The sequence below is a fragment of the Centrocercus urophasianus genome, unplaced genomic scaffold, assembly GCF_019232065.1.
Source record: "Centrocercus urophasianus isolate 14NV4802_14NV808 unplaced genomic scaffold, USGS_Curo_1.0 seq_23, whole genome shotgun sequence".
NCBI classification, from domain to species: Eukaryota; Metazoa; Chordata; class Aves; order Galliformes; family Phasianidae; genus Centrocercus; species Centrocercus urophasianus.
Genome location: NW_024884789.1, coordinates 17,532,679 through 17,558,675, shown reverse-complemented (window position 1 = coordinate 17,558,675; position 25,997 = coordinate 17,532,679). Strand labels below are relative to the sequence as shown.

Below are 25,997 nucleotides of genomic sequence, written 5' to 3'. Positions count from 1 at the left end.
CAGCAGAAGCCCTCAGCACAGCATCTTGCACCAGTTTCCATCCCAAACGAGGTCAATGAAGAACTATGCACAAAGAGATGGGGAATGTGGGTTATGACAGGGCACGACACGTCAGCACAAATTCTCTACCTCACAGATTTTTGGTCTCCTAACCAGCAGTAGCAGGACATCGAAGCCTCAGCCTTGACCCCACTGATAAGAGTCAGGGGTTTTTGGTCTCCTAGCCAGCAATGGAAGGACTTTGGGGGAGAACTCAATAAACAATTCGATGGAAGTGTGAAGACTTTTGAGAACTAACAATCCTACTGCCAGCTCGTGTTGCCCCCAGCAAGGAGAAAGGCAAGGAGAAAGAGAGAGAGAAAAAAAAAGTCACTAATTTCACCATATTATTTTGTTAATGTTCAAAATTATTCTTAATTGATTCTGTACGCAGGCAATTTGCAACCTTGGAGGCAACAGGAGGCTGGGGATTTCAAATGCTTCGCACTGCTGGCTGTGTACCAAGGATTTCCTGTGTGAGGAAATAGTTAAAAAGAATAAAACTGACTGCAACTCCAAATATGAAGCATTTATAAATAGCAGGATGGCATCTGGCTCCACAGGGTCCTAAGGGGGCATTGTTAGTGAAAACAGCGTGGTGATTGTCTGCTGTGTAGGCACAGCCCACGGCACCTATGAATAGTAATTTTGGGGTCATTCTGTGAACTTGTGGCTTTACAGACCGTGGCACAGACAGCCTGACAGCGGCCTCAGCTGTGGGCAGCACCCCGGTGTGCATTTGGGGATGGGGATGCAATGGATCTCCATGCATCCATCCTGGGCTCACTGATGCTCTGAAGACAGCCCGGCAGCAGGGATTCCCTTTGGGAACGCCAGGCTGCATTCATCCATGGAAAGCCTTTAATGCCAAGCAGCTGCGGGCCCTGATAGCCATAAGAGCTTGGAGGCCCCTGAGGGCTCTGCTTTCCTCTGAGAGGCCAAGCTGCTGCTGTGCTAACCCAGCTGCTGGGCTGCAAACAGGAAGGGCTCCATCCCCTCACGGCATGGCTGCTGATGGGCAGCCCGTCCCTGGGGGGATCTAGATTTAGAGCCTGGGGGAGCTCTGAAACACACTGTGATCTTTCACACATCTGCAATAGGATGGGTGAAAAACCAGCTGAAGGGCTGAGCTCAAAGGGTGGTAGGAAACGGGGTTACAGCAGACTGGGGGACGATCATTAGTGGGGTTCCCTGTGGCTCCATTTTGAAGCCAGTTCTGCGTTTTTACAAAAGAACCAAACTCTGGTTCTGGCTGTCAGCAAACAGGATCCGAGCGGCGCGCACCAGATGTGTAACCGTGCCCTGTGCTGCAGCAGGCCCAGCGCTGCCAGGTGACAGGGCAGGCGCCGCACACTGCGAGTGCTGGGGGCAATCTGGGTGCCACAGCGTCTGAAGGACAGAAGAGCAAGCATCCATAAGAGGGCAATGAAGACGGTGGTGCATATAGACAGGCAGATGTGAGGAGCAGCCGAGTTCTCCAGTGTGCTCGGAGCAGGCTGAGGGGAGGACTGATGGCGGGAACAGCACATAGCCGTATCGCCCCACATACAGCACCAACCCGCCACAAAATGGCGGCCGGCAGCCCCCGCCTTCCCGCGCGGCAGCGGCCACGTGACGTCGCGCTCCCGCTCCGCGCAGAACTTTGTCCCCGCGGCGCCACCGTAGCCCTCCCCGCTCCCCTCCCCTTCCTCCCGTATCCCGCAGCCCCGCGCCCTCAGAGCGCGGCCGCCCCCCGGTGCCGTCCTCCCGTCCGCCGCCATGCTGCCCGCCGCCGCCACCGTCCTCCTCCGTCGCTGCGCCGCCGCCGCCGGCCTCCGCGCTGCCATCCGCGGCTCCGCAGGTGAGCGGCGGCGGGCGGGCCGCGGTGTCCTTGTCGTGACCCGGCGGGCGGGCAGGCAGGCCTGTGGCTCGGCGTGAGCCCGCTTCCATGTACGTTTACGCGGTGCTGTGCGCCCCTACGGGAGCCGAGCTCTTTGTGGCAGCGCGAGCTGCTTCGCCGCATAAACCTGAAGCAGATCTCTTTTTCAATGGGGAAAAGCCGAATCTTTCAGATTCAGGATCGGATGGCGGCACTCGGGGTCGTGCTGTGGGGTGGAGGTGGGCTTATCCTGGGGCTGGCAGCCCGGCCCGTCCTGCTGCAGCCCTGAGGGCACAGCGTGCTGCTGCCGTGCTGTCATTGGGGAAGGTCAGACCTGCGTTCTGCGTGCATCTGCCCCCTTCCTGCTCTGCTAAGGCAGATGTAACGCTTTTAATTACGTTATATATCAGAATTGCTGCTTCAACTTTAGGTCTGGTTGAAAATCTGGTTGGGTTTTGTGCTTAGAGAAGCTCCCCGTGCTGCTTTCCATCGACCCGGTTGTGCTTCCTGTTGGTTACAGCTGCTGTGATCTTCGAGTCTGAAAAGCTGTGGTGGGGAAGGAGGAGGAGCGCAGCCCAGGCCGGTGGGTTGTGCACGGGGTGCGAGCCACGTGGCCGTGGTTCCTTTCCTTTTAAAGAAAGCTTCAGCTGCGTGGTGCCCGCAGTTCATGCTGGGTTAAGGGAACAAAAAGCAAGCAGCGCTGTGGAGGCCCTCAAGGTCACGCCTGAGCCTGGCTGCTCTGCAAACACTGGCATGGGGACGCTGTGGTGGAGCAGAGCAGAGCCTGCTGGGCTGTGCCTTAAACCAAAGGATCAGATTGGAAAAAAAACAACGTTGGTTTGCACACAGACCTCAGAGCCAGGAGTTTTATCTTAGACACAGAGACAGCAGTGCTTTTTTTCTCGTTGAACTCTTCAAAACTAAGATGATCAGGGGACTGGAGCACCTCCCCTATGAAGGCAGGCTGGGGGAGCTGGGCTTGTTCAGCCTGGAGAAAAGTAGGCTGCGGGGTGACCTCAGTGCAGCCTTTCAGTACCTAAAGGGAGCCTACAAACAGGAGGGAAGTCAACTCTTTGAAAGGGGAGATAACAGCAGGACAAGGGGAAATGGTTTGAAGTTGGAGAGGGCAGATTTAGGTGGATGTCATGGAGAGTGGTGAGGTGCTGGAACGGCCGCCCAGAGAGGCTGTGATGCCCCTTCCATCCCTGGAGGTGTGCAAGGCCAGGTTGGATGGGGCCCTGGGCAGCCTGGGCTGCTATGAAATGTGGAGGTTGGTGTCCCTGCATGTGGCAGGGGGTTGGAGATTCATGATCCTTGAGATCCCTTCCAACCCTGGCCATTCTGTGATTCAACAGCCTGCTGGAAGGAACAGCCCTTCGCCTGGCAGCACTTTTGTAGGTGTGCTTGGGACATGCTGTGCGTCTCCCTAAAACAGCTTTCACACAAACTTTCCTCAGTTTGGAGCTTGTGCTGGAGCCAAAGGCTGCAGCTTGTTACCAGTGAGGGTCACAGAGTGAGTTGCTGAGTGCTTTCAGGAGTTGTCTGCAGTGGAGAATTGCTCCAGAGTAAGTCAGGGGATTGATTTCAATTGGATAACATCAGAACTCGTAGGCTGTACATACTCATTTCTGAAAGGAATGCTACTGAAAAGTTGATTAGCCTAGCTCATCTCACTGCACAGACCAGTGACTTTCCATGGGTTTGCTTGGCTCTGGAAGGAGGTAAAATTCTTTTGTCTTATGGAAGCAGAAAGCTTCTGTCATAAGCTGCTTGTACAGAATTGCTTTTCTCTGCATTTCCCCCACCCTGCTCTGACTGAAGCTGTGGGAGCCCTTTGGCAGTCTGTGCTTTAGAGTGAGTAGGACACGCTTTGCCACAAAACCAACGGCTGCCATAAATAAGCTGTCCTCATCCAACGCTTATCCACCCCGAGTGCTGACCCAAATGAAACGTAGTGAGCGAGGTGTACGTTTTTACAGCTTGTGGTCTCCTGGTCAAGGCTCGAGTGCCCTTCTTTTTGTATATTTGCTCAGAACTTCCTCCTTTCTGCTTTTGCCCAGCTGTGCAGCATGCCCGCTGTTATTCCCATGGGTCACAGGAGTCAGATGAAGAGTTTGATGCCCGCTGGGTGACGTATTTCAACAAGCCAGACATCGATGCCTGGGAGCTAAGGAAAGGTATGTTGAATCCAAAGGGAAGAGCAGCCTGCTTTGTGATAGTGCTGTGACTAGGGGGAACTTGTTTTTATTTGGCTATGAGGCAGTCAGAATGCAGGCTCTCTTGCCTCAGAATACAGATTTTAACGTCCTATCTTTAGAGAAAGGGAGAAAAACTTTTGCTGTGGGGAAAGGGTTTCTGAGCTCAGCTGTTGCTTAACGCGTGACCACACTAATTTTTCTTTGGACTTTGACTGTGTGGTTTGGCCGTAACGTGCTGCAGACCGTTTGTTTGGTTGCCTTCATGTGTTACTTGCTGTGGAGTTGCCAGCTGCTATTAAACTGCTTCAATTAGGGCTTGTAAAAATCTTTGCATAACAGCCATGGGGCTCGTTGCTGCATGACTCGGATGGCCATGTTGGGCTCTTGCCTTTGAAAGGAGAGGAAGGGAATGACTGCTTTCATTACGCTTGGAACAAAGTCATTTGGATTTCTTAATGATTGCATGGCTCACTTGCCACAGTGTATACACTTTTTTTGAGAGCATGGATGATCCTGGCCCACTGGGATTTCATCAAGCCTGTTTAAGAGATGGCAGTGGCTCTAGTTGTGAAAGGGAAGGAGAAAAAAAAAGAAAGCCCCTGGGGGTGGAGGGGTTCAAAACAGCAATGGAAGTTGTAATTGCATGATGCTGCTGATTGCTGCCATGTTAATAATTCTTTCACAAAGCAAAATAATGCTTAGTGGCTTCCTTTTGACAGCATGGTGAGTCGATGCCAAGTTGCTCCTGCTGTTCCCTTGTATCCACAGGTGTAAACACGCTCGTGGGTTATGACTTGGTTCCGGAACCAAAAATCATTGATGCAGCTCTGAGGGCGTGCAGACGGTTAAATGACTTTGCCAGCGCAGTCCGCATCCTGGAGGTGGTGAAGGTGAGTGGGATGGTGCCTTGGGCTCTGGCTGCTGCTCAACATCACCAAGAGCCCAGCAGCAGGAGATTCTGTTGGCTTCGTGTTAGTGACACAAAGGGAAGCCTACTGTTCTAACAAAACCAGTAGGGTCGCTGCGATCGCGTGCTCGGCGGTTTGAAATAGTGGCTTGGAGGTGAAAGTAACAGCATCCATTCACAAGTGTGACGTTCTTACTTCTGCATTTTCATTTTCTGATGCTGACCTTAGTGGGAAAGTCTTTAGGGGCTTTTTTTTTTTTCTTCTTTTCCTTTTAATAAGTATGGATGTATCTCAGCAAAGGTAAATACTGCCTTCATGCAGTCCTAAATGCTGAGCTGGCTGGGATTACCGACTCAGGAAGTTGCATTAGAAAAACAATATAAACCAACCCCTTGAAACCTGAGCCCAGGTTGGCTTAACTCCTTAACAGGAAGTGGGAATGGGTGGGGATGGAGGCAGAGGTCTTTTTCATTGCCTTAGAAGCCAGTAGCTGTGCTCTGCACAGGGACAGTCCCAGAGGACTCTGCTGCTAGCTACCAAATCCACTTGTTTCAAACAACAGTGCTCTGCAAGACTGGAGGCACAGACTGCATGATGATTCCAATCTGTTTCCTGCTTGGAAGCTGTCTGTGGGCTGGTTTACAAACCATCCCTTGTTTTAGGAGCTTGGCAAGGCTTGTAGCTTTGTGTATTGCAAATGGTGGTTCGGGCCACAGACCGCTTTGTGAAAATGTCTTATGCACGGTGGACTTCACAACGACTTGCTCTCTGGTTAACATCATTCTTTCCCTTTTAGGACAAGGCAGGCCCGCACAAGGAAATCTATCCCTATGTTATCCAGGAGCTTAGACCAACTTTGAGTGAACTAGGAATCTCCACTCCAGAGGAACTGGGCCTGGACAAAGCATAAACCTTGTTGGTAAGAGATTCTCTCACTTCACTTGCAGCACTTGCCCCTGCCAGACTTGACCACAAAGGAAATATTACTTTAGTGACACTAAAATATGTATGAAATAGGTATGCCTTTGTGTCAAAAATCTGTTCTCCACAGATCCCTAGATGAAATACTCGTGTGAGTAAATAAAATTCTGTAAAGGATGGGATTTGATTGAAGCTTGACCATGATCTAAGCAGAAAGACCTGGGCTGAAGTAAAGCCCAAATAAAACTTCTCGTTGAATGGACATATAATAAGGCAGTTTGTTGGCTCAGGAGATAGCCACTGTGGGAATTGTGGAGTGCTGCTTTAATAGGTTTTCTGCTCTTCTATTCCAGGTGTATTACTGGAGCGTTCTGCCAGTGCTGCCCGATTGTATACAGTCGCCTCAAGTCAGAAAAGTTCAAGTATCACCTTATTTCAAATAACTTTATTGAATTGCAATGTATGTGATGTGGAGTTGGACTTAATAAAGGAAAACCTAGTTGAACTGAGGCAGTGCCTTGTGTTGTCACTTTGTGGGGATGGGAACAAATAGGGATCATTCCCTGCCAAGATTGGAGGAAAATTCTCCTGGTTTTAGGGCAATTAATTATAAATTATATGTATATAATTTATATATGATAGAATGCAGGAGGCTGCCTAGGACACACAGAAAAAAAAATATAGAACTTACGTATGTATAATTACGTATATGCGTGTATAAAGGAACGCAGGAGGCTGCCTAGGGCACTACGTACCCCGGCCCTATTGAGCGCGGTCACACCAGCAGCCCGGAGCGTTTTGCCTGCGCACAGTGTCTCATTACCCCGCATGCGCAGGGCAGGACGAGCCCCCTTCCTGCTCCTCATTGGTTGCTCTCTTCTCCGCTCGCTGCCATTGGTGGAGGGGCGGGGCGACGCGCGGCCATGGCGACGGGCTGCGGCGGCGGGCCCGGGGCTGTGGGCGCTGCGGGCCGAGCGGGCGGGGGGCGGGGAGAGGCGGTGAGGGGCCGGGCTTGGGGGTGTGGTGGGGCAATTTGGGGCAGGGGGGCTGGATGGAGATGTCGTGGGGCTGGAGGAGCGGGGCCAGCTGGGGCTGCACGGGCCCTGCAGTCGGGGTGTGGTCGCAGGGCCGGCTGTGGAGCTGCGGCGCGGGGCTCACTGAGCTGCTTTCCCTCCGCAGTCACCTCGCAGTGACAGGAGGGCGGGCCAGCGAGGCGGAGGGGCCACGAGGAGCGGGCCCTACACCCTCAGCCGGGCCCCCGCCGCGCTGCGTAAGTGTGAGCCCCAATGGGGCCTCGTGTGAGGAGTTGACGCCCCAATGGGACTCTCGGCCCTCACCCTCCCCTCGGTTGCAGAGAGGCAGCGGGAGCTGGCCAGGGCGGCACTGCGGCGGCACGGGCTGCTGGGAGGGCCCGGTAGGCCCCCAGCCAAACCGACAGGCAAAAGGTCAGAGCCCTTCAGTAACGTAAACGTGGAAACGTTTATCTGTGTGTGGGAGTGCTTTGGGAGTGGGCCAGGGAGGAGTGCCGTGGGGATGGGGTTGAGGATGCTGCAAGGATGAAGGTAAGGGTTAGAATGGAGATGGTGCAAGGCTGGGGTTGGGGATGCTGTGAGGATGGGAATGATGCAAGGTTGGGGATGCTGCAGGGATGGGGATGGGGATGCTGTGAAGATAGGAATGCTGAGTGGTTGGGGATGCTGCAGAGTTGAAGATGGTGGTGCTGTGAGGATGGGTGTGCTGTGGGGTTGCTGCAAGGATAGGACATGCCATGTGCTGGGGATTCCTGCTGCTGCCCATCACCTTGCAGCCGTGTCCCCATGCGCTTGCAGGTCAGTGAAGTTTCACAAGGGCTACGTGGCACTCAGCCAGGCAGCAGATGAAAGCCTGGTGTCCCTGGACTCAGACAGGTGAGCATCCCATGCTCATTCCAGGTGGGTGTTTTTAGAGGGTCGGCATGCTGGATGAATGCCCCGGGGTGGGATTTGCAGAGGATTAGCCTGTAAACCTCACTGTTCTGGAGTTTTGCCTTGCTGCTTGGAGAGAATAAAGGTGCATCCATGGTTGGGCTGGGCACCTCCTAGCAGCAAAACACCTCTGATCCAAATTTAGTAAAAGTAATTTACCCAAGTAAACTCCTCAATTCTCTTGGGCCTTTTCGGAGGTTCTCTTGTCTGGCTGCTGAGGGAGCTTGCAGCACTCACTCTGACACCATCTTTTCATCCTAGTGACGGGGAGCTGGAATCGAGGGGCTCCTCTGGCTACTCCTCCGCCGAGGCAAGTCCAGGTTTGGCTCCCAGCCCTTCATGCAGTTCCTGTTGGAGTCCCCTACCCCATTTTCCCCTCAGGGCTCAGCTCTTTGCCTTCATTTCTAATCACAGTTAGAACAAGCTGCTGCTTGTTCTTGAGGTTAACTAAAGCCTGCTGGTCTGTCCCCTGCTGTCGCACCCACCGCAGCATTAACCAGAACACCAGTGGCATTAACAGGGAGCATTAATCAGCCCCATCTTCTCTCTCCCTTCCAGCAGGTGAACCAGGACCTGAGCCGGCAGCTCCTGCAGGATGGGTACCACCTGGATGAGGTCCCAGATGACGAGGACCTGGACCTCATCCCCCCCCAAACCCACCACCTCCTCTTGCCCATGCTGCTTTGGGGATTCTCTCTCCTGTGTGGTCCAGTAGGTGCTGCTCATGTTGGGACATCTCAAAAGCCACCACGTTCCATGTCTCCTGGGATGCTTGGTGGCATCCCAAGAACTCATTACTACGTTACAGCAACCAGCCAGTCCCAAACCACTTCTTGTACAGAGCAGTATCACAGGGGTGGCTCAGTGACATATGGCCACACGGGTGTCATTTGTCACCAGGGTAAGGAGGGGACTCACACCAGTCCCATTCTTCAGCCTTGAACAGCTCAGACACTACATACCCAGAGTGCCCTAAGACCATGAGCCCACTTCTACAAGGACACTGCTTGACACGGCCCTCCTGAATCTGTTCATTATGCAAAAAAGGTCAAATTTGGAGCAGCTCCCCAACCTCGGCATCGTTACATTCTTCTTTTTGTCTGTGCATCTTTCTCATGCTGCCAGCTGTGCAGGGCAGGTAGGTGCCCAAAGGGCTGCTTGCTTTTTCTTGGGATAGATGTGTTTTTCTTTCTTGTTAGATACAAAAAGGGGCCAATGGCCTCTGTGTTTTATTTATGATGTGTTCCCCCCTTGGGGGCCCTTCTTAGTCATCAGTGCAGCTCAGCCCATTTGGGCATGGATTCGCGGCAGGAAAGTTCTGCCTGGTGCAGGTTTTATAAGCTGCCTTAAATCATGGTCCTGCTGTATTGTAGAGGACAATCAGCTTCTTAAAAACAAACCTTATTTAAATAATCTTTGTCTAAATAATTGAGACTTTTTTGTATACTCCTTGTTGGAGAAAGCACTCAGTAAACTGGATCTTGTTACTCAAAGCGTGTCTTACTGCTCCCTTCCCAGATCCATCCTGTTTCCCTATGGATGCTGGTGTCCATCAGCCCCGCCACCTCCCTCATCACCACATCCCCCCTGGAGCACCCATTTGGGGCTGGGGGAGCCAGCAGTGGATGTGCTGCCTCCTCCAGCTCCACACAAAAGGCTGAGGACAAAGTCACCACTTTATTCAGAGCACCGGTCACTTGAGGACCTCCAGACCCCACTGCCACATGAAGCCACTCCATGGGCAGGTGGACAAGGGGGCATCCAGCACCCAGCTGATCCCAAGTCTCCTTCCTCCTGGTGGAAGCCTCAGCATCACATTTGCAGGTGTAAGCAGCGGTTCCTAGAAGAACCCAACAAAGCCACAACACCAAACGAAACATAAATAATTGTCAGATGGTGTTAGCAGCACTGGTAAGGACTGGCCCTGGGGGCTGTGACACTATGGGGACACGAGTGTCTCAGCCCCAAAGAGCTGGTTCAGAAAGCAGAGGAGTGTGAGTTGCTTCTAGAAACTGGATGCAGGTTGCTTTGAGGTTCACTTCTGGGGTGACTTCTGAGCTACTGGCCAAGCCTACTTTGGTTTCTATCTACCCTGGTGTGCGGGGATGCTGGGGATCCTGCTCAGAGCAGGCAGCAGGCTCGGAAAAGCAGCATCCCCTCAGATGAGGACAGGTGCATGGAGATGCTCTCGTTGGCAGAGATGAAGATCACGGAGCCCCGGCGCAGGGTCATTTCAGATGCAGCAGCTGTAGAGGTGCCCATGGCCGTACCCTGGATCACCAGCAGGATACTGGCAGAGTCCAGTGCAGAGATGAGGTAGAGCTTGATTGAGGAGGGAATCTGCAACAGAACAGTGCGGATCTCCTGCAGCTTTCCTTCTCTCTGGGACTAAAGGCACTCATTCCCCTTCCCCACTCTTTCTGCAGACCCAAGACTCCTTCCTCGCTGTCCCTACACCCAAAGCTGCTCAAGAAGCTGAGCAAACCTCAGGAAGAATATGGGATGGAGAGGGGCTGGTCGCCATCCTCCAGCAAACCCACACTGAGAAACCCCAAGTTTAGGCAACATCAGGGCGTCCAGAGAAATTGGGGATAGGATCCCTGGAGGTGCTCAGAGCCATTCTGGGTGGGGCGCTGGGAACCTGGGCTAGTGAAGGGGCAGAGGATTGGCTTGAGATGGTCTTTAAAGTCCTTCTAAGCCAACCCAACCCATCCTACATCCTGCAAAGAGCACGGTCAGGAAGTGGGAAAGCTGATGTTCCCAACAGCCAAAACTCATTCAGGAAGAAAACCTAGAACTGGGGTACCATGGGATCAGCTGAGCAGCTTTGGGGTTTCCCTGCCCTGCGGGAGCAGCTCTGAGGACCCTAAAAACACACCCAGCTCACCTCTATCCTCATCAGCGTGAAGTCAGGCACGGGTGGATCATAGATGAAGACGCATGGGTCCAGAGGGCTCTGCACAGCTGGGAAGATCTTGGAGCTGCTGGGTGCTGGCGTGTAGTTGAGCATCTCACAGAGCGTGAGCACATCAATGAATTTGGGGGTGAGGCCAGCACGCACCGTGTTGTCTGAGCACGCCATGCACTCCACACAGTCTGTGGGGAAGGGATGTCACTGCACACTGGTGCAATGGACCCTGTGCCGTGTGCCCATCCCTGAGCTCACCTCCCTGCAGGTAGGCGTGGGGCTCATTGGCTGCCAGGAACATGGCCTCGCCGGGCTCCAGCCTCACCACGTTGAGGAAGTAGATGGAGAAGCAGCCAATATCCCCGGGGAACTGAGCGTGCAGGCGCAGCAGCAGGTCCCCATTGCTTGGGGACGTGTCCTGCCCTTTGGCCGCTGCAAGAGGAGCACAGCTGGGGTTAGTGGGAGCCCACCCAAATGGAGCTTGGATCCTCCCCACAGATCGGGGTTCCACCATCCTGCAGGTGGGAATTTTGCCCACCTTGTTGGGAAATCCTCTCCACCAGCAGGCTGAGCTGCTGGCTGAAGGTCTCCTTCTCGCTCTTCATCAGGCAGGTGAAGCAGACACGCAGGGCGGCCGAGACGCCGCGGGGATCATGGCTGGCGCTGCGCTCCAACTGCTCAGCTGCCACCTCACCCACCAGCGCCCGCAGCTCGGGGACAGCTATGATGGGGGCCAATCAGGCACTGCGAGGCCACCGGGATGGGCACCCTGCATCCCTCCTCTCCACCCAGCAGGGCTTACCCCGCAGGAAGGCAGCGATCTCCTCCACGGGCCGGAAGCCACACAGCCCCTCAAAGGGAGTGAGCGCGATGGCCATCTCGGGTTTGTGGTTGGTATCGGGGTAGTGCTGGGGGAACTGGGCGTGCAGCTTGGCTGCCAGCTCCTAGGGGTGACACAGGGATGTCCCCACGGCTGGGTGGTGGCGGCGTCACCGTGGATACAAGTTGGGGCACGCTTACCTTGTTGGGGTGAGCCTGGATGGAGAGGGCGGTGCGGACGGACAGCACCTTGAAAAGGAAGGGCAGGCGGCCGCCAAAGGCATCGCACACCTTGGGGCCCAGGCAGGCAGGGTGCTCGGCCAGCCAGGAACCCAACGTCTGCGGAAGGTCACGGCCATCCAACACCTCGGCATCACCGCTGGGATGGGCGCCCATCCATAGCTGGGGGACAGCGTTACGGCCCGGTCAGCCGCGGAGGAACGGCAGGACACGGGGACGGCGGGACACGGGGACGGCGGGACGGCCTCACCTCGGCGTATGGCCGCTCGGGCTCGATGCTTGCCGCCGGGTCCCCGCTGGCCACCAGCTGTGCCACGGCGCTACGCAGCCCGTGCTGCCCCCAGGCATAGTTCCTCACCGGGCAACGCAACGGGAACACTGCGGGACAGGGAGGACGGCTGTCACCGCCGCTGCCGCCACGCATGTCCACCCCCCCGGAACGCCCCGCCCGGCGCTCACCTCGCGGCTCCGCCATGTGCGCTGCCGACGCGTCCCCCAGGAGCGCCGCCCGCTGGGCCGCTCACAGCACGCCCCGCCCCCTCTCGTGGCGTCGTGACGTCACACACAGTCGACGCACGTTGAGGTCACGTGGCGCTCGGCGCAGGCGCGCTGGCGTTCCCGGAAGCGGTGGAGAAACAGCGGAGGGCGGCAGCGCGGAGCGGAGCGGCGACGCTCGGCCGGCACCGTCTACATGTCGAGTTTCGACACCAACCCGTTCGCCGATCCGGTGGACGTGAACCCTTTCCAGGTGCGCTCCGGGCCCGCTCTCCTTTTCCTTCTCTTCCTCCCCGCTCCGCTCCCCTCCCCTCCCCTCGCGGCCGGCGAGACGTGGCGCTGAGTGAAACCGCGCCGTCCAATGGCGGCGCTGCTCCCCCCGGCCGCAGCCAATCGGAGCGGGGGGGCGGGACCGGGGGGGGGTGCGCATCGCGGCAGTGTCCGGCGCCCCCCGGGGCCGCGCTCGTGGGGTCCGGCGCTATTTGGGACCCGGGACCTGCCTCGCTCCGGGCCTCGGCCTTTCCGGGGGCTGTGAGGGCTGAGAACTTCTTGTTGTTACTGGCGGAGGAGGGGGTGGCACGGCCTTTCCCTGGGGTCACTACGGCCCAGCGGGAGCCTCTGCTGCAGCCGTTTGGGGTTTGTCTGACTCTCAGCACAGAGCTCGAGCAGCGCTTGGGCACCTTTCAGACACAGGGTTGGGTTTGAGTGGGTCTTTGTGGAACCAGGAATGGCGCAGTGGGCTCTTCTTTGGGCAATTGTTGTGTTATTTCAGCAACCCTGTGGTGTTCTTGGTGAGCTCTCTCACCTTGTGCTCAGTCTTTGCATTCCCTTGTTCTGTGAGAATGGAAGGAAGCAGAGGAGCATCCTTCCTAGCACCGGTTGTTGTCTTGAAGTACTACAGCATGCACCTTGCTACAGCAGTTCTGTGTCAAGACAGAATTTTAGGAATCGGGCTGGGCCTGAGCACCTCACTGTGCTGTGGGTGTCCCTGGTCGTTGTGGGGGAGTTGCACCAGATGGCCTTTAAGGGTCCCTTCCAGCTCAGAACGATTCTGTGATTCTTCTAAGCTTTCCTATTAACACAATTCATTTCAAATGGAGAATTATTCCACGCTTGGGAACCTGAAATGATGACAGTCGGCACCATGTGTCTATACAGATAGTGAGGGCTGTGGTGAGAGGGGCAGCGGGGGATCTGCTGGCACTGTAGGTCGCTCCTATAACTGACAGCATGTCCCTGAGGCAGGCTCAGCCCAGCTGGGTGAGTGCCTTCGGGTTACAGGCTTCCCCTGGGCTCTGGAACAGGAAACAGCTTGAGGAGATTTGCAGGAGTCCAACAAGCAATTACTCATCAGGAAGGAAAAGAGCGTGACGTCCAGAGCTGAGAAGAGCATGGCTGCTTCCCTAAAGGAGGACAGCCAGGTGCCTTGCTGCATGGGTAGCAGCCTGCAAAGCATCTCAGTGATCAAATGGAGCCACATTTTCTGTGTTTTGCAGCACGAAGGATCAACCTTGAGTTCATTTCCAGAGGACCAGCTGCGTGTGAGTTTGCAGCTGGTGGAAATGACCTGTGATATCTCCTACAAATATGGTTTGTAGGAGCTGCACCGCTCAGGGCACACCGATGTGTGTCCAAACACTGCAAGGGCTCTGCTTTTTGTGTGTCATTTAGGCACACTTGTGTAGTGGCAGGCAGTTAAGCTAATTAAGTACTTAATTTAAAGCCGTGCTGGAAGATGAGATCATTTAATATCAAGCTGTGGCTAAGTGGAGTGGTGGGAGCATTCTTCCTGTTGGTGTTACTGGGAACAGTGCTGTTCTCCTGGCCTTTCTGATAGCAGTGCCACTGTCAAATTAACTGCAGGGCTTCCCTTCCCTCTGGAAGCAAGGGATGGAAAGAAAAAACATGTGCCTCGTTGTCCCAGCGCATCTCCTCATTCCCTGTTGCTTTTCCTTCAGTTTAATGATTCTCTTCCAATGGTGTGCAGCTTTTCCTTTCTTATTCCTGCGCTTTTATGAAGGTTTCTTTTCCTCCTGCAGCCTGGTGGATGTCAGCTGGGCTCAGCCTTGCCTGCCCTCAACTGAAGCTACAGTGTGGGCACAGAGAAGTTATGGTGTGCTAAGCAGTGTGCCCAGCAGCGAGGGGAGGTGCAGCATTACTCATTAACCACCCTCTGCACCTCTCACGTGGTAGGAGGCAACACTTAAAGCCCAGGGGACCTCTGTGCTGAAAAGAACCTAAGGGCTTTTCCACAACATGTGGGCTCAGTTGGCCTCTGCACGCTGGAATTGTTCACTCTTGCTCAGTCTCAGCCTCGAATGCTTCTTGCCCCGTTAACCACGGAATTGCCTGAGCTCAAGATGTGAGCCGTTGGCGGAAGGAGGAATAAAAAATGGCTTCTTTTAGTTTTCTTTGGCTACACCCATATTGACAGGCTGTTCAACCAGGCAGCTGGATTCCTGAGCTCACAAAGGGCCTCACTTCCGTAATTATCGGTGATTGGAGTTGCTGCTGAGGTCAAAATCTGTCTATTAAAAATAATCTGTTTGCGGAAATCAACGTACATAAAATGCTGCGTGCTTTGCAGATGAGGAGAGGGAGGTGCTTTCAAGTAGGAACTGCTCTGAGTACAAATAAAAATGTTGTAGTTCTTCAGATTTGCTTCCTGCCTACATAGGAGCGTATATCTGTGTGTGCCCCAAGGGACAGCACTGTCACAGAACCGTGTGAGCTGCCTCCAGCTGGGAGAGCTGGAGGACCAGAAATGTTCTGGGCTGGTGTCCTCGGCTCACCCAGCTGCTGAGTCAGGCAGGCTGCCCGCAGGGATGCTGTCTTCTGGATTCAGTACTCATCCCAGCAAGCCAGTGTCTGTCCTCACCCCACTAAAGGCATCGCAGGCCACGAACATCACCCAGCAGTCCTGTTCCCAGCGAGCAGAGGGCTGGGAGGTGGGCAGAGCGGGTGGCGTTTGAGTTCGTGGAGCCTTGTGCCTGATGCTCATTTGGCTTTGCTTGCTTCCTTCAGGATCCCTCGGTGACACAGCTCACAAATGCCAGCCAGAGCGGCTTGGATGAATTCAACCCCTTTTCTGAGAGCTCCCAGCTGGTACGTGTGTGTTTGCACTGGGTGTCTTGGCCTTGGTTTCAGCAGTCTAAAGGGTCCCTTGGTGGGTGCAGCTTAAATGAAGGGGGGGGGGAAAAAAAACAAGAGGCATTCACAGCTGATTTCCCCATGGGTGTTGTGTGTGTGGCAGGCTGCAAGCCAGAGAGCACTGAAACTCCTTGCTGGAGCTCTGTGTTCCTCTGGAACTGTTTCTCCCAGTAAAGCTGTGTGAAGAGGAAGATGTGTTGTGGCATCATCAGTATTTATTTGGGCTCTGCATTGGGAGCTGAGCTTGCTAGCACCAAATACTTGCTAGCACCAATGGATCACTGCAAGAGCTTCAGTCTTGTTTTCTGGTCGCCGAGGTGGGGAAAAGGAGAGCAGGAAACAGGGATAAAAATAATACTTGTGATTTAAACAGCTGCTCAGAACCCCACCTGCTTTCTCTTTTGCCCGATGCCCATAATCCTTGGGTGCCACATCCCCGGGGTGTCGAGGATGGAACACATTTTTTGAGAGCATAGAATTGCCTCCCGTTTGTCGTAGCAATGCTCAAGTCTGAGCTGTGCTTTGCTTAAGGAAGCAGTTTGTGACACTGTTCCCTTCTTGCTCTTTGCTTCCAGACAAATGCAGCGAGGACGGCGCCGGCCACGCAGCCCTCTGGCCACTCACAGCCTGCTGTTCTGCAGACATCAGTGGAGCCCACCCCACAGGTATGGGAGAAGGAGCTCCTTTGTGAGTTGGAGACGTGGGGGTAGCTCTGCTGGGGCAGAATAATGCCACTGGATGTTGTTCAGCTGTGCACAGTGAGGTCAGAGGGTCTCCTGGGGAGCCACCCCATCTTTGAGGGATGGAAGAGATAAGAGTGGGTCTGAAGCCTGCAAAAGTTGTATCTGGGAAAGTCCCTGTTAGACCAAAAAATCAGCTTGTAATGAAAGGAGATCGAGGCAAGGCTTTGATGGGAGCCCATAGGCAGGGGGATCTGCTGCCTTACAGGCACTGATAAGAGGGTGAGGAGGTATGTGTGCCTTGCAGGTGAGGTATTGGATAGCACTCAGAGCAACAAAGCTAGCTGGAAAGTAGAAGCAGCTGCAGGGAAAGCATAGCTTTGCTGAAAGGAGATGGAATGGAGCCTCTTGAGGACTCCTCCTACCCTATTTTCCAGTAGGTTAGGAGTGGAACTGAGGGGAACCCCTGGACTGAGTCCTGTATCGGTTTTAATCTAGTCCTCCAGCATTTAAGGCAGGAAGCCAGCCTCGGGATGTTCCACAGGCACTCAGTTTTCAAACTTGTCCTCCTTTGCTATTGAATTTGCATTTCCCTTCCAGTTTGGCATCTGATGTGCTGGCAGTTGGCATTGCCACTGTCTTGGGTGGGGAAGGGCTGAAGGACTTACTTTCATTCCACCTTCTTTAGGCTGTGGCTGCAGCAGCACAGGCCGGGCTGCTTCAGCAGCAGGCAGAACTAGAGAGGAAGGCAGCTGAGCTGGAGAAGAAGGAAAGGGAATTGCAGAACAATGCAGCCAGCATTAATCGTGAGTAGTACTTCCTGCCTTGCCTGCAGCTACGTGGTGCCTGGGGATGCCCGTGCTGCTTGGTTTATCAGCTTGGTTGCTGGTAGAAGTGGCTTTGGCCTGTTCAAAGGAATGCCTCTCTTTGTCTCTAGCTTTTCATGGCTGTGGCAGCCCTCAGGGGCTGCACCTGTCCCTCTGTGGCTTGTAGTGTAACTGTCTACTGAAGGGCTGGGCAGGAAATGAGCTCTGAGATGAGCTACTGGAGTCCAGCTCTGGCTTTTTATCAGTCTCGATGGTTTCTTAATCAGAGCCAAACAGTATTTTCCCCTAACCCTGAATGATTGAGCCTGGACTCGTAGTCCCAAATGCTCATGATGGTTTTTTGGCCTTCACGCAGAAACTCTGCCTCCCACAGAGGAAAGCTTTCAACTCTAGGTTGCTCTATTTCACAGGTTAATGCACCCCTGCTCAAACTCACTGAGACCCAGCCTTCCCCAGGCTGTTGATGTCAGTAGATATGAGTGCAGCTTACAAACAAGGCGTGCCAATGGCTCTTCTGACCAGAGAAGAGCAAGCAAAGAACTGTTCTTTTGTCCCTTCCACAGCAAGGCAGAACAACTGGCCACCCCTTCCCAGGAAGTGTCCAATCAAGCCGTGCTTTTATCAGGATTTCTCTGCAGACATCCCAGCTGACTACCAGCGGATATGCAAGATGCTTTATTACCTGTGGATGCGTGAGTAACGACTGAACTGCCATAAAAATTCTTCCTATGGAGATTCTGAATCAAGTGCTGAACTTTGCTCTGCACTGAATGCTGCAGGTGTTGTCTGTACAGGGGAAATAATGCCTCTCTTCCTTGTCTGTGAAGACATGTCAAGGTCAGCAGGTCGGGTTTTTGCTTTGGGAGTAGCTCATTTGTCACAGAGTTTTGGTGGTTGTTTACCAGAGACTTCACAGTGTGAGGCTCAGGAAGGTGGTGGCTGGGTAGTGCACTTTTGGGATCGGGTGCAAAACCCTCTCAGCTGCGTTTGTGATCAGCTGTGATGCTCTGCAAACATTTCAGAATGGTTTGCAAGCAGCAGGGTCAGATGAGGTGCTGAGGTTGAGCCCCGTTTCCCTTCCAGTGAAAGAAAGGAAATGAAATGGCCCAAAGGAACTTTTGCAGAGCTTCACGTGTCCAGCGAGAGATGCTTGAGGAGATTTGAGTTTCCTGGGAATTGACTGATGCTTCTTCTCTCTTCCATCCTGAGCAGTGCATTCGGTTACTCTGCTCCTAAATCTGCTCGCTTGCTTGGCGTGGTTCACGGTTCACTCAGAAAAAGGAGTAGACTTCGGTCTCTCGATCCTGTGGTTTGTTTTATTCACCCCTTGTGCCTTTCTCTGCTGGTACCGACCGATCTACAAGGCTTTCAGGCAAGTACTGTTTTCCACTGTGATGGGGAATAGAGCTTGTAGTGGGAGGAGCTTTGGTTTGATCTGTTCCAATACAATATTGCCTGCAGGATTTTTCCAGCTCTTTGCGCTCTTGAACAGATCAAACCCACTTGTGCCTAAATATAATAGGAATATCTGATGGAACTTGATTATAGTGATCCTTTTTTATTGTGAAGTGTAGGCCTAGCTAACACAGGGTCCTAATTTTCCTAAGAAAACTGTTTGGTGCAGTCATTTGCTGAGCGTGCTGTGCCTGTTAAGGAAGCTGTCTTCACCCCATCTCCCTGGGCAGTGTTGCAGTATGCAGTGGATGCATTTGAAGTCTTATCACTGCACAAGTTCCTTCTGAAACCACCTTCCTTTAGCAGGAAGTTCATCACTGAAAATGTTCCCTCTTCTCCGAGGAGGGAATCTGTCCAGGAATTATATATCTTTGAGTTTCACTCCTGCTGCTGTCTCTCCTGCAGGTCTGACAGCTCCTTCAGCTTCTTCGTCTTCTTTTTCGTCTTCTTCTGCCAAATAGCAATCTACGTCATCCAGGCTGTTGGCATCCCTGGCTGGGGAGACAGGTAAGCTCAGCTGAGCGTGCTGTGCAGCCCTGCTCTGGTGTCAGGAGCTGTGGGGCCCGGTGCTGCTCTCTTGCTGACAGCTGTCTGTTCCTTCTCCCGTGTCTCTTGCCTGGCACACAGTGTTGGCAGGTCTCAGCTGGTGTGTCTGTCTCCTCTGCTTATCCTCTTTTAGTCCCAGTGAAGGCACACACACTTCTGCTGCTGCCACAGTGTGGAATCTCCCAGTCCTACTCTGCAATTCTTTTCCTAAGCGTTTCCCATCCCTTTGATTACACTGATGGTGTCTCTGAACAGAGCCTTCCCCGTTGTAGGGAAGGCTTCCTCCCTTCTCTGGGGACTGTAGCACGGGGCTGAGGAATCTCACCCTTTCTTGTTGTTAGTCCAAGCCCCCACATTATCCCTCTCCTCCCCACAACAAAAGCACTGCATTTCTTTTCACCTCGCTGCGGATCAGATTCTCGCGTTCCTGTGGTGCTTGTGAGGAACAGAGAAAAGGTTAACAGTGGTTTTCCCCCGAGGGAGAGCCTTCAGGAGATGAGTGCAGTGAAAGTGCTCTCTATTTTTGCCCGCTGCCTGCAGAGCAGCTCATGGGCAGAGCTGTCCTTGTGCTCCCCCCACCCCTTAATCAAGGGGAGCTGGGAGGGGGCACTCCATTTTTAGGCCAGCTTTGGAGAGCATGCGTTGAACTTTCAGCTCTGTCTCCTCGAGCCAGACAGCAGATTTATTTTTAGCTGCAGTGCACCGTGTTGCATTTCTGCTTTTCATGCACAAGGAGTTGCACAGCACATGAGTGAACCAAACCATCCTGTTGGGTCTCCAGCCTCCTGGTGGCCCATGGCTTGCTCAGCTGGAGAGCTGCTTTCCTGTAGCACTGCAAGAGGATGTTTCGAGTGAGGCAGCTCGGTGTTTTGACCCGCAGCCAAGCGCTGAGATCTCCCAGAGTCGTCTTAGGAGCTGCCAGTTGTCACAGGAGAGCTTTTTTTTGCAGCCTTTCACTTCATTCCCCCCTCTTTCTCCCCTTCCCGTCACTTGGAGAGCTGTCACCACGACACGTAGCTCTGGGCTCCAGATCTGCCATCCAGTTCTCAGCCACACCGGCCTCTCCTGATGTCACCTAGCTACGTTTTGAGGTGTTTGGGCTGTCGTGATTTCTGACAGCACCTGCTTGCTGCCTGAAAGCGGGGTGTGCTGGGGACAGAGCCGTAACACAGCGTGCTTACCCCGCTCTCTCTTCCAGTGGCTGGATTGCGGCGCTGTCAGAGCTGCGTGGGAACGTGGCTGTGGCCATCATCATGATGGTGGTGGCAGGGTTCTTCACGCTCTGTGCGGTTCTCTCGCTCTTCCTCCTCAAGCAGGTGAGTGGTTTGGAGCTGCAGAATCCCTGGGGCTGGGATATATGCTCGTGGGGTTGCCACCTCTCATCTTTTGGGCTGGGGATCGGCGTTTTCCTGAAGTCAGAGCGCTCCCAAAATGGTGCGGGTGGTGCTTTCTGTGTCAGCGCTGGACTGCTTGGACTGAGGGGTGAGCAAGCAGCCACTCTGGGAAGGGGAGCAGGATGGATAGGAGGAGCAGATGCTGCAGCAAGGCATGACATTAACAGTGCAGAGGAGGTGGCCAGCAAGCTCCCAAGCTTCGCCCTGTTCAGACACACACCTCAAGCTCACGCACCAGAACTGCGAGCGACAGAAGGCTCTGTGTGCATTCCTTACACCTGCAGGCTGATGGTTTTTCTCTTGCTCTGTTTCCCAGGTGCATTCCCTGTACCGGCGCACGGGAGCCAGCTTCCAAAGGGCTCAGGAAGAGTTTTCCCAAGGCATCCTCACCAACAGGAGCTTCCAGAACGTGGCGGCCGGGGCGGCCTCCTCAGCTGCACACAGTGCTTTCCGGGGCAATTAGCCCTCCCCAAGGGCCGCCTCTGCCTCGCTTCCCCTTCCATTGTCACCCCAACCTTCATTTTCTAACGATGCACTTTTCGTGGGTACCATTGTTAGCTCTGTGATGCCGACTCCAATGAGAAGAGATCTGCATTTTAGCTTCAGCTGGCCTCCGTTTGTGACAGTTAGTTTCCCTGCTTTGCTCAAGGACGTGGGGAGAGGGGGAGATGTTCTCCAAAGCAAATATCCATCTCTGTCCAGGCCATACAGAGCATTTGTCTCTTCCTCCTCTCACCCAGTCTTGTAGCAGGGAGGTGAGAAGCAGGAATTTCGATTTTACTTTCTTTTCTATCGGCCTGTGCTATGAACAACTTGATTTCATCCTGCTGTTTGTTTTTTTGTTTTTTTTTTTCCCGGGGGGGGGTGGAGGGAGGGAGGGGATGGATTTTGTAACTTGCATGTAGTTTGTTGTTAATTTTACGAGCGGAAAACTGTACCTCTGGTTTACTACACTTAACACGATGCTGCATTTTGACCTCTTTATGTGCTCCGCAGCCTGAGTGATGTTGGCAGGAGGGAAAACCTGGGAGCAGGTGGGGGTTTAGAGGAGGGGGATTTATAATGCTCATCATTCCCACCTTGAAGACTTGCCTCTGTGCCCCAGTGATTGCGGTATGCCATGGTGCTGAGGGCTTCCTATGGGGTTGGGGGATTCCATAGGGCTGGAACTTGCCTGCAGGACAATAGGAGAGAAGGGATCAGTGCGAGCTGGGAGATGGACAGGTGGGGTTTTGTTTTACTCGCATGCTGGAGGTGAGGAGGGGGGAGTGGGTTCTCACCGCACGGAGCAGAACGAAGGGCAGCGAAGCGACGCCGGTAGAAGGAAATACAAGCTCCTTTATCGCCACCATCCTGCCCCTTATCCCAATTACCCAGCTGAGAAGCACCGTGGGCAGCGAAACCCGCCCCTTCCTGCCGGGGCGGAGCTGCGGACGGAGCCGGAGCCGGAACCGGGCGGCGGGGCGGCATGGCCGGGGGGGGGGATGCGCCCCTCCGCGCCTGGACGGCTTCGTGCTCACCGAACGCCTCGGCACCGGCACCTACGCCACGGTGTACAAAGCGTACAGCAAGGTGCGGGAGCACGGAGCTTCGCACCCTGCGGGCTCTCCCTCCTTGAGATCTTGGGGAGGGCGGAATCTCGGAGGTTTGTGGGGTGTGGGGTCGCTCCACGGTGGTCTCCGCTCGTCTCCCGGCAGAGGGACACGCGCGAGGTGGTGGCTGTCAAATGTGTGAGCAAGAGGAGCCTCAACAGGGCCTCGGTGGAGAACCTGCTCACTGAGATCGAGATCCTTAAGACCATCCGGCACCCACACATCGTGGAGCTCAAGGACTTCCAGGTGGGGCTGTGGGCATCCCTTGGACTTGGGGGATCCCATGGGATTTGGGGCATCCCGTGGGGCTGGGGATCCTGTAGGATTGGAGCTTCCCATAGGGCTGGGGTGCCCTATGAGGCTGGGGGCATCCCATAGGGTTGGAGCTTCCCGTGGGGCTGGGGCATCCCATGGGGTTAGGGGCATCCCGTGGGGCTGGGGGATCCCGTGGGGTAAAAGGCATTGCATAGGGCTGGAGCTTCCTATGGCATTGGAGGCATCCTGTGGGACTGGAGAATCCCATAGGACTGGGGTACCCTGTGAGGTTGGGGTATCCCATGATGCTGGGGGCTTCCCGTGGGGCTGGAGGCATCCCATAGGGCTGGAACTTCCCATGGAGCTGGAGGCATCCCACAGGGCTGGAACTTCCCATGGAGCTGGAGGCATCCCATAGGGCTGGAACTTCCCATAGGGCTGGAGGCATCCCGTAGGATTGGAGCTTCCTGTGGGTCTGAGGGTCCCATGTGGCCCTTTGGGGTCTGGGGCGATGCAGTGAGGCCAGCTGGGGTCGCCTTGCAGTGGGACAGTGACCACATCTACCTGATCATGGAGTTCTGTGCCGGTGGGGACCTCTCCCGCTTCATCCGTATGCGGAGGATCTTGCCTGAGAAGGTGGCACGTATCTTCCTGCAGCAGCTCGGTGAGAACCACGTGGGTTTGAGGGATGAGGACCATTGGGACTCTTGGTGTGGGTGCCAGCATCCCACCTCCCTGCTTATCTTTCTAGCCTGCGCCCTGAAGTTCCTCCACGATCACAATATCTCCCACCTGGACCTCAAGCCTCAGAACATCCTGCTCAGCACCCCGGAGAACCCTCAGCTGAAGCTGGCAGGTCAGGTCCCCTGCCCTAGGATGCTGTGGGGCGGTGGTAGGTTATCCCTCACCGTGCTTTCCCCATAGATTTCGGCTTCGCGCAGTACATGTCACCATGGGATGAGAAGCACGTGCTGCGAGGCTCCCCGCTCTACATGGCCCCCGAGATGGTGTGCCGCCAGCAGTACGACGCCAGGGTGGACCTGTGGTCAGTGGGCGTCATCCTTTACGGTGGGTCCTTCTTCTGTGCACCCATCTCTCTGCACCCTAATATCCCCTAGCACCCCGGTGTCCCAAAAAAGGTGGGGACCAACCCCGTTGTGTTTAGGAGATCACGTGCACCTGGACAGACCTTATTGTGGAGGGCCCCGTCCTGGTGTGGGTGCAGTCCAGCCCTATGGGTGCTGGGTGGTAACCTCTCCCATAGTGATGTTGGCCATGGCGGTGTCCACTGTGTTCATGATGCCTACCCTGGTCACGTCCACTATGTTGATATCTGTTTGTCCACCGTAGGGCAGAGGGAAAAGCCATGGGAGCCTTGGCTTGATGTCAGTGGGACCAAGAAGACTACAGGGTGCTCCCCCAAGTGACCCCCCTCACTGCTCTCCTCTTTGCAGAGGCACTTTTTGGGCGACCCCCCTTTGCCTCCCGCTCGTTTGCCGAGCTGGAGGAGAAGATCCGCAGCGACCGAGCCATCGAGGTAACGTTGAGATGGCATGGGGTCGGGCCTTTGGGTTGTGCCACCCGGTGCCACCGCTGTCCCTGCCCAGCTGCCCAGCAGGCCTCTGCTGTCCCCGGAGTGCCGAGATCTCCTGCAGCGCCTCTTGGAGAGGGACCCCTTGAAGCGCATCTCCTTCGAGGAGTTCTTCGCCCATCCCTTTGTGGACATGGAGCACGTGCCTGGCCCCGAGAGCTTCTGCAAGGCGGTGAGTGGTGGGGTGGACGGCGATGGGATGTGGTGGGACCAAACCCTGGTCCTGAGCCCTCATCACCTCCAGACCAACCTGGTGGTGGAGGCGGTGAAGAAGGATCAGGAGGGGGACGCGTCTGCTGCGCTCAGTCTCTACTGCAAAGCTCTGGAGTACTTTGTGCCCGCTCTGCACTGTGAGTCCCCGCGTTCCTGAGTGGTTGTGGGGAGGGATAGAAAGGGGCAGAGGATGGAGCTCATGTGGTCAGGTATGGGATTGTGGCACCCCCAGGATGTGCTGCTGCCCCCAACCCTGACGTTGGACCCCCTTTTGTCCCCAGATGAAAGCGACGCTCGTCGCAAAGAAGCCATCCGGGCAAAGGTGAGTGTGGGATGGGAGGGACCATCCATTGGGGTGTCTCCAGGGCACAGTGCTTCACCCAGCCCCACTGCCACAGGTGGGGCAGTACATCTCCAGAGCGGAGGAGCTGAAGGTGCTGGTTGCTTCCAAAAGCAAGAACCTCCTGCAGCAGGGAAACCCGGCCAGGGAGATCCTCAAAGGTGTTCAATGGGGCCGAGCCAGCATGCGTGGTGGGGATCTGCCCATGGGGTGGCCCAGCAGGCTGAAGGTGTTCCCCATCTGTCTCCTTGCAGAGATGGCCAAGGACAAGCCGCGGCTCTGTGCTGCACTGGAGATGGCCTCGGTGGCCGTGGCGAGGGTGAGTGCTGGATTTTGGGGTCCAGATGCTCATGGGGATGGAGCCCACCCTGGTCTCTCCTGGTGATAGCCAGGGTCTCTTGCAGGAGGAGGAAGGCAAGGATGACGATGATACCCTGGAGCTGTACCAGCAGAGCCTGGGCGAGCTGCTGCTGCTCCTGGCTGGTGAGTTAGGAAGGAGGGGGGAGGTCAAGGGGATGAGTCCTATGTCCTGCTGACCCCACGCCCGCACCCTGCAGCAGAGCCAGCGGGGAGGAGACGGGAGCTGCTGCATGCGGAGGTGAGCCCCAGCACCTGCCCCGACCCCTCCAACCCCACGGGGACACCGCACTGATGGAGCTCCCTGTGTCTGTCCATCAGATCCAGACCCTGATGTCGCGGGCAGAGTACCTGAAGGATCAGATCAAGGTAGGGCTGGAGGAAACATTGGTGTTTGGGGGCTGATGGTGGTGGCCTTGCGGTACTGATGGTGGCTGTTTCTCTGCCCGTGCAGATGCGGGAGGCGCAGTCCATGGGCAAAGAGGCTCTGGCAGACTCCGTCCGGAGCTGTGAGTCCCCACATCCTTTTATCTACGAGCTCTGTGCCTGCAGAGCCCTCCCGGCCAGCTGACCTGACCGTCCCCTCTGTCCTTTCCCCCCCACAGCCTGCACCTTGCAGTGATGCTCAACGGGATGCTGCTGGCGCCGCGGCGCTGCAGATGGCCGAGGAGACGGCTGGGCTGAGCGTGACTGCAATTTTCCCGTCAGGAGGAGTCCCTGCCTGGAACGTCTGCTGCAGCAGCAGCCTGCGTGCCCGCGGCGGGCAGGTTATTCCACTCCAATTCCCTCCGCTGGCTGGGCAGCGCGGCGGCGGCGGCTGCTGCTGCTTCGTGCAGGCACGCGGCTCTTGCGTGCACAGCCTGCAGCTCACCCCGACCCATGGGGAAAGGCAGAGGGGGGGTGGGAGGGGGGAAAAAAAGAAGCAGGGCACCGATGGTTGGTGGTTTGTGGCACGGGGTTTTGCTTTTCTGGGAGAGGGGCAGCGCTTCGGCACGTTGGAAGCCGTTTGTTCTGTGTGCCTGATGCTAAAGCCGTTTGCACGGGGAGAGGAGGTGGCTCGGAGGTGGCATGAGGTCTGGCCAGTTCTCAGCCCACCAGTGGAAATCAGGTGTAGGGAAAAGTCCCTGCAGGCCCCAGGGAAGGGTCTGGCTCTGCGTGTGCTGCAGCGCTCGGGGCTGGCAGGCTGTGCTCTGTGATGGCAACCATGCACCACAAACCTCATCCCTGGGGGCTGGCCCCAGCAGGGC

At 55.3% G+C, this 25,997-nt stretch overlaps 5 protein-coding genes across 5 annotated transcripts; 4 read left to right on the top strand and 1 right to left on the bottom strand.

Annotated features, from left to right (window-relative positions):
• Positions 1 to 1,782: 1,782 nt before the first annotated feature.
• Positions 1,783 to 6,434, top strand: LOC122163250 (cytochrome c oxidase subunit 5A, mitochondrial). Its single transcript, XM_042824384.1, has 5 exons — positions 1,783 to 1,879; positions 3,958 to 4,074; positions 4,864 to 4,985; positions 5,800 to 5,922; positions 6,278 to 6,434. Exons 1-4 carry the CDS (start codon positions 1,798 to 1,800, stop codon positions 5,911 to 5,913), a joined length of 435 nt encoding a protein of 144 aa, XP_042680318.1. The 5' UTR covers positions 1,783 to 1,797; the 3' UTR covers positions 5,914 to 5,922; positions 6,278 to 6,434.
• Positions 6,435 to 6,847: 413 nt separating this feature from the next.
• FAM219B (family with sequence similarity 219 member B) lies at positions 6,848 to 9,381 on the top strand. The gene is made up of 6 exons (XM_042824546.1): positions 6,848 to 6,922; positions 7,104 to 7,194; positions 7,279 to 7,369; positions 7,754 to 7,831; positions 8,150 to 8,198; positions 8,447 to 9,381. The coding sequence occupies exons 1-6, from the start codon at positions 6,848 to 6,850 to the stop codon at positions 8,828 to 8,830; spliced, it is 768 nt and encodes a 255-aa protein (XP_042680480.1). The 3' UTR covers positions 8,831 to 9,381.
• Positions 9,382 to 9,546: 165 nt separating this feature from the next.
• MPI (mannose phosphate isomerase) lies at positions 9,547 to 12,392 on the bottom strand. The gene is made up of 8 exons (XM_042824722.1): positions 12,315 to 12,392; positions 12,106 to 12,233; positions 11,817 to 12,017; positions 11,599 to 11,740; positions 11,335 to 11,517; positions 11,055 to 11,228; positions 10,776 to 10,984; positions 9,547 to 10,228 (listed from the first exon to the last, which is right to left on the bottom strand). The coding sequence occupies exons 1-8, from the start codon at positions 12,328 to 12,330 to the stop codon at positions 10,010 to 10,012; spliced, it is 1,272 nt and encodes a 423-aa protein (XP_042680656.1). The 5' UTR covers positions 12,331 to 12,392; the 3' UTR covers positions 9,547 to 10,009.
• A 70-nt stretch (positions 12,393 to 12,462) lies between these two features.
• Positions 12,463 to 21,386, top strand: SCAMP2 (secretory carrier membrane protein 2). Its single transcript, XM_042824485.1, has 9 exons — positions 12,463 to 12,603; positions 15,375 to 15,455; positions 16,076 to 16,165; positions 16,869 to 16,986; positions 17,571 to 17,699; positions 18,220 to 18,379; positions 18,868 to 18,969; positions 20,207 to 20,324; positions 20,719 to 21,386. The coding sequence occupies exons 1-9, from the start codon at positions 12,547 to 12,549 to the stop codon at positions 20,863 to 20,865; spliced, it is 1,002 nt and encodes a 333-aa protein (XP_042680419.1). The 5' UTR covers positions 12,463 to 12,546; the 3' UTR covers positions 20,866 to 21,386.
• Positions 21,387 to 22,179: 793 nt separating this feature from the next.
• Positions 22,180 to 25,626, top strand: ULK3 (unc-51 like kinase 3). The gene is made up of 15 exons (XM_042824484.1): positions 22,180 to 22,240; positions 22,767 to 22,913; positions 23,001 to 23,105; positions 23,174 to 23,317; positions 23,704 to 23,786; positions 23,857 to 24,012; positions 24,085 to 24,190; positions 24,335 to 24,375; positions 24,452 to 24,554; positions 24,648 to 24,712; positions 24,798 to 24,876; positions 24,951 to 24,991; positions 25,072 to 25,119; positions 25,205 to 25,259; positions 25,356 to 25,626. Exons 2-15 carry the CDS (start codon positions 22,820 to 22,822, stop codon positions 25,370 to 25,372), a joined length of 1,137 nt encoding a protein of 378 aa, XP_042680418.1. The 5' UTR covers positions 22,180 to 22,240; positions 22,767 to 22,819; the 3' UTR covers positions 25,373 to 25,626.
• The last annotated feature ends 371 nt before the right edge of the window (positions 25,627 to 25,997 follow it).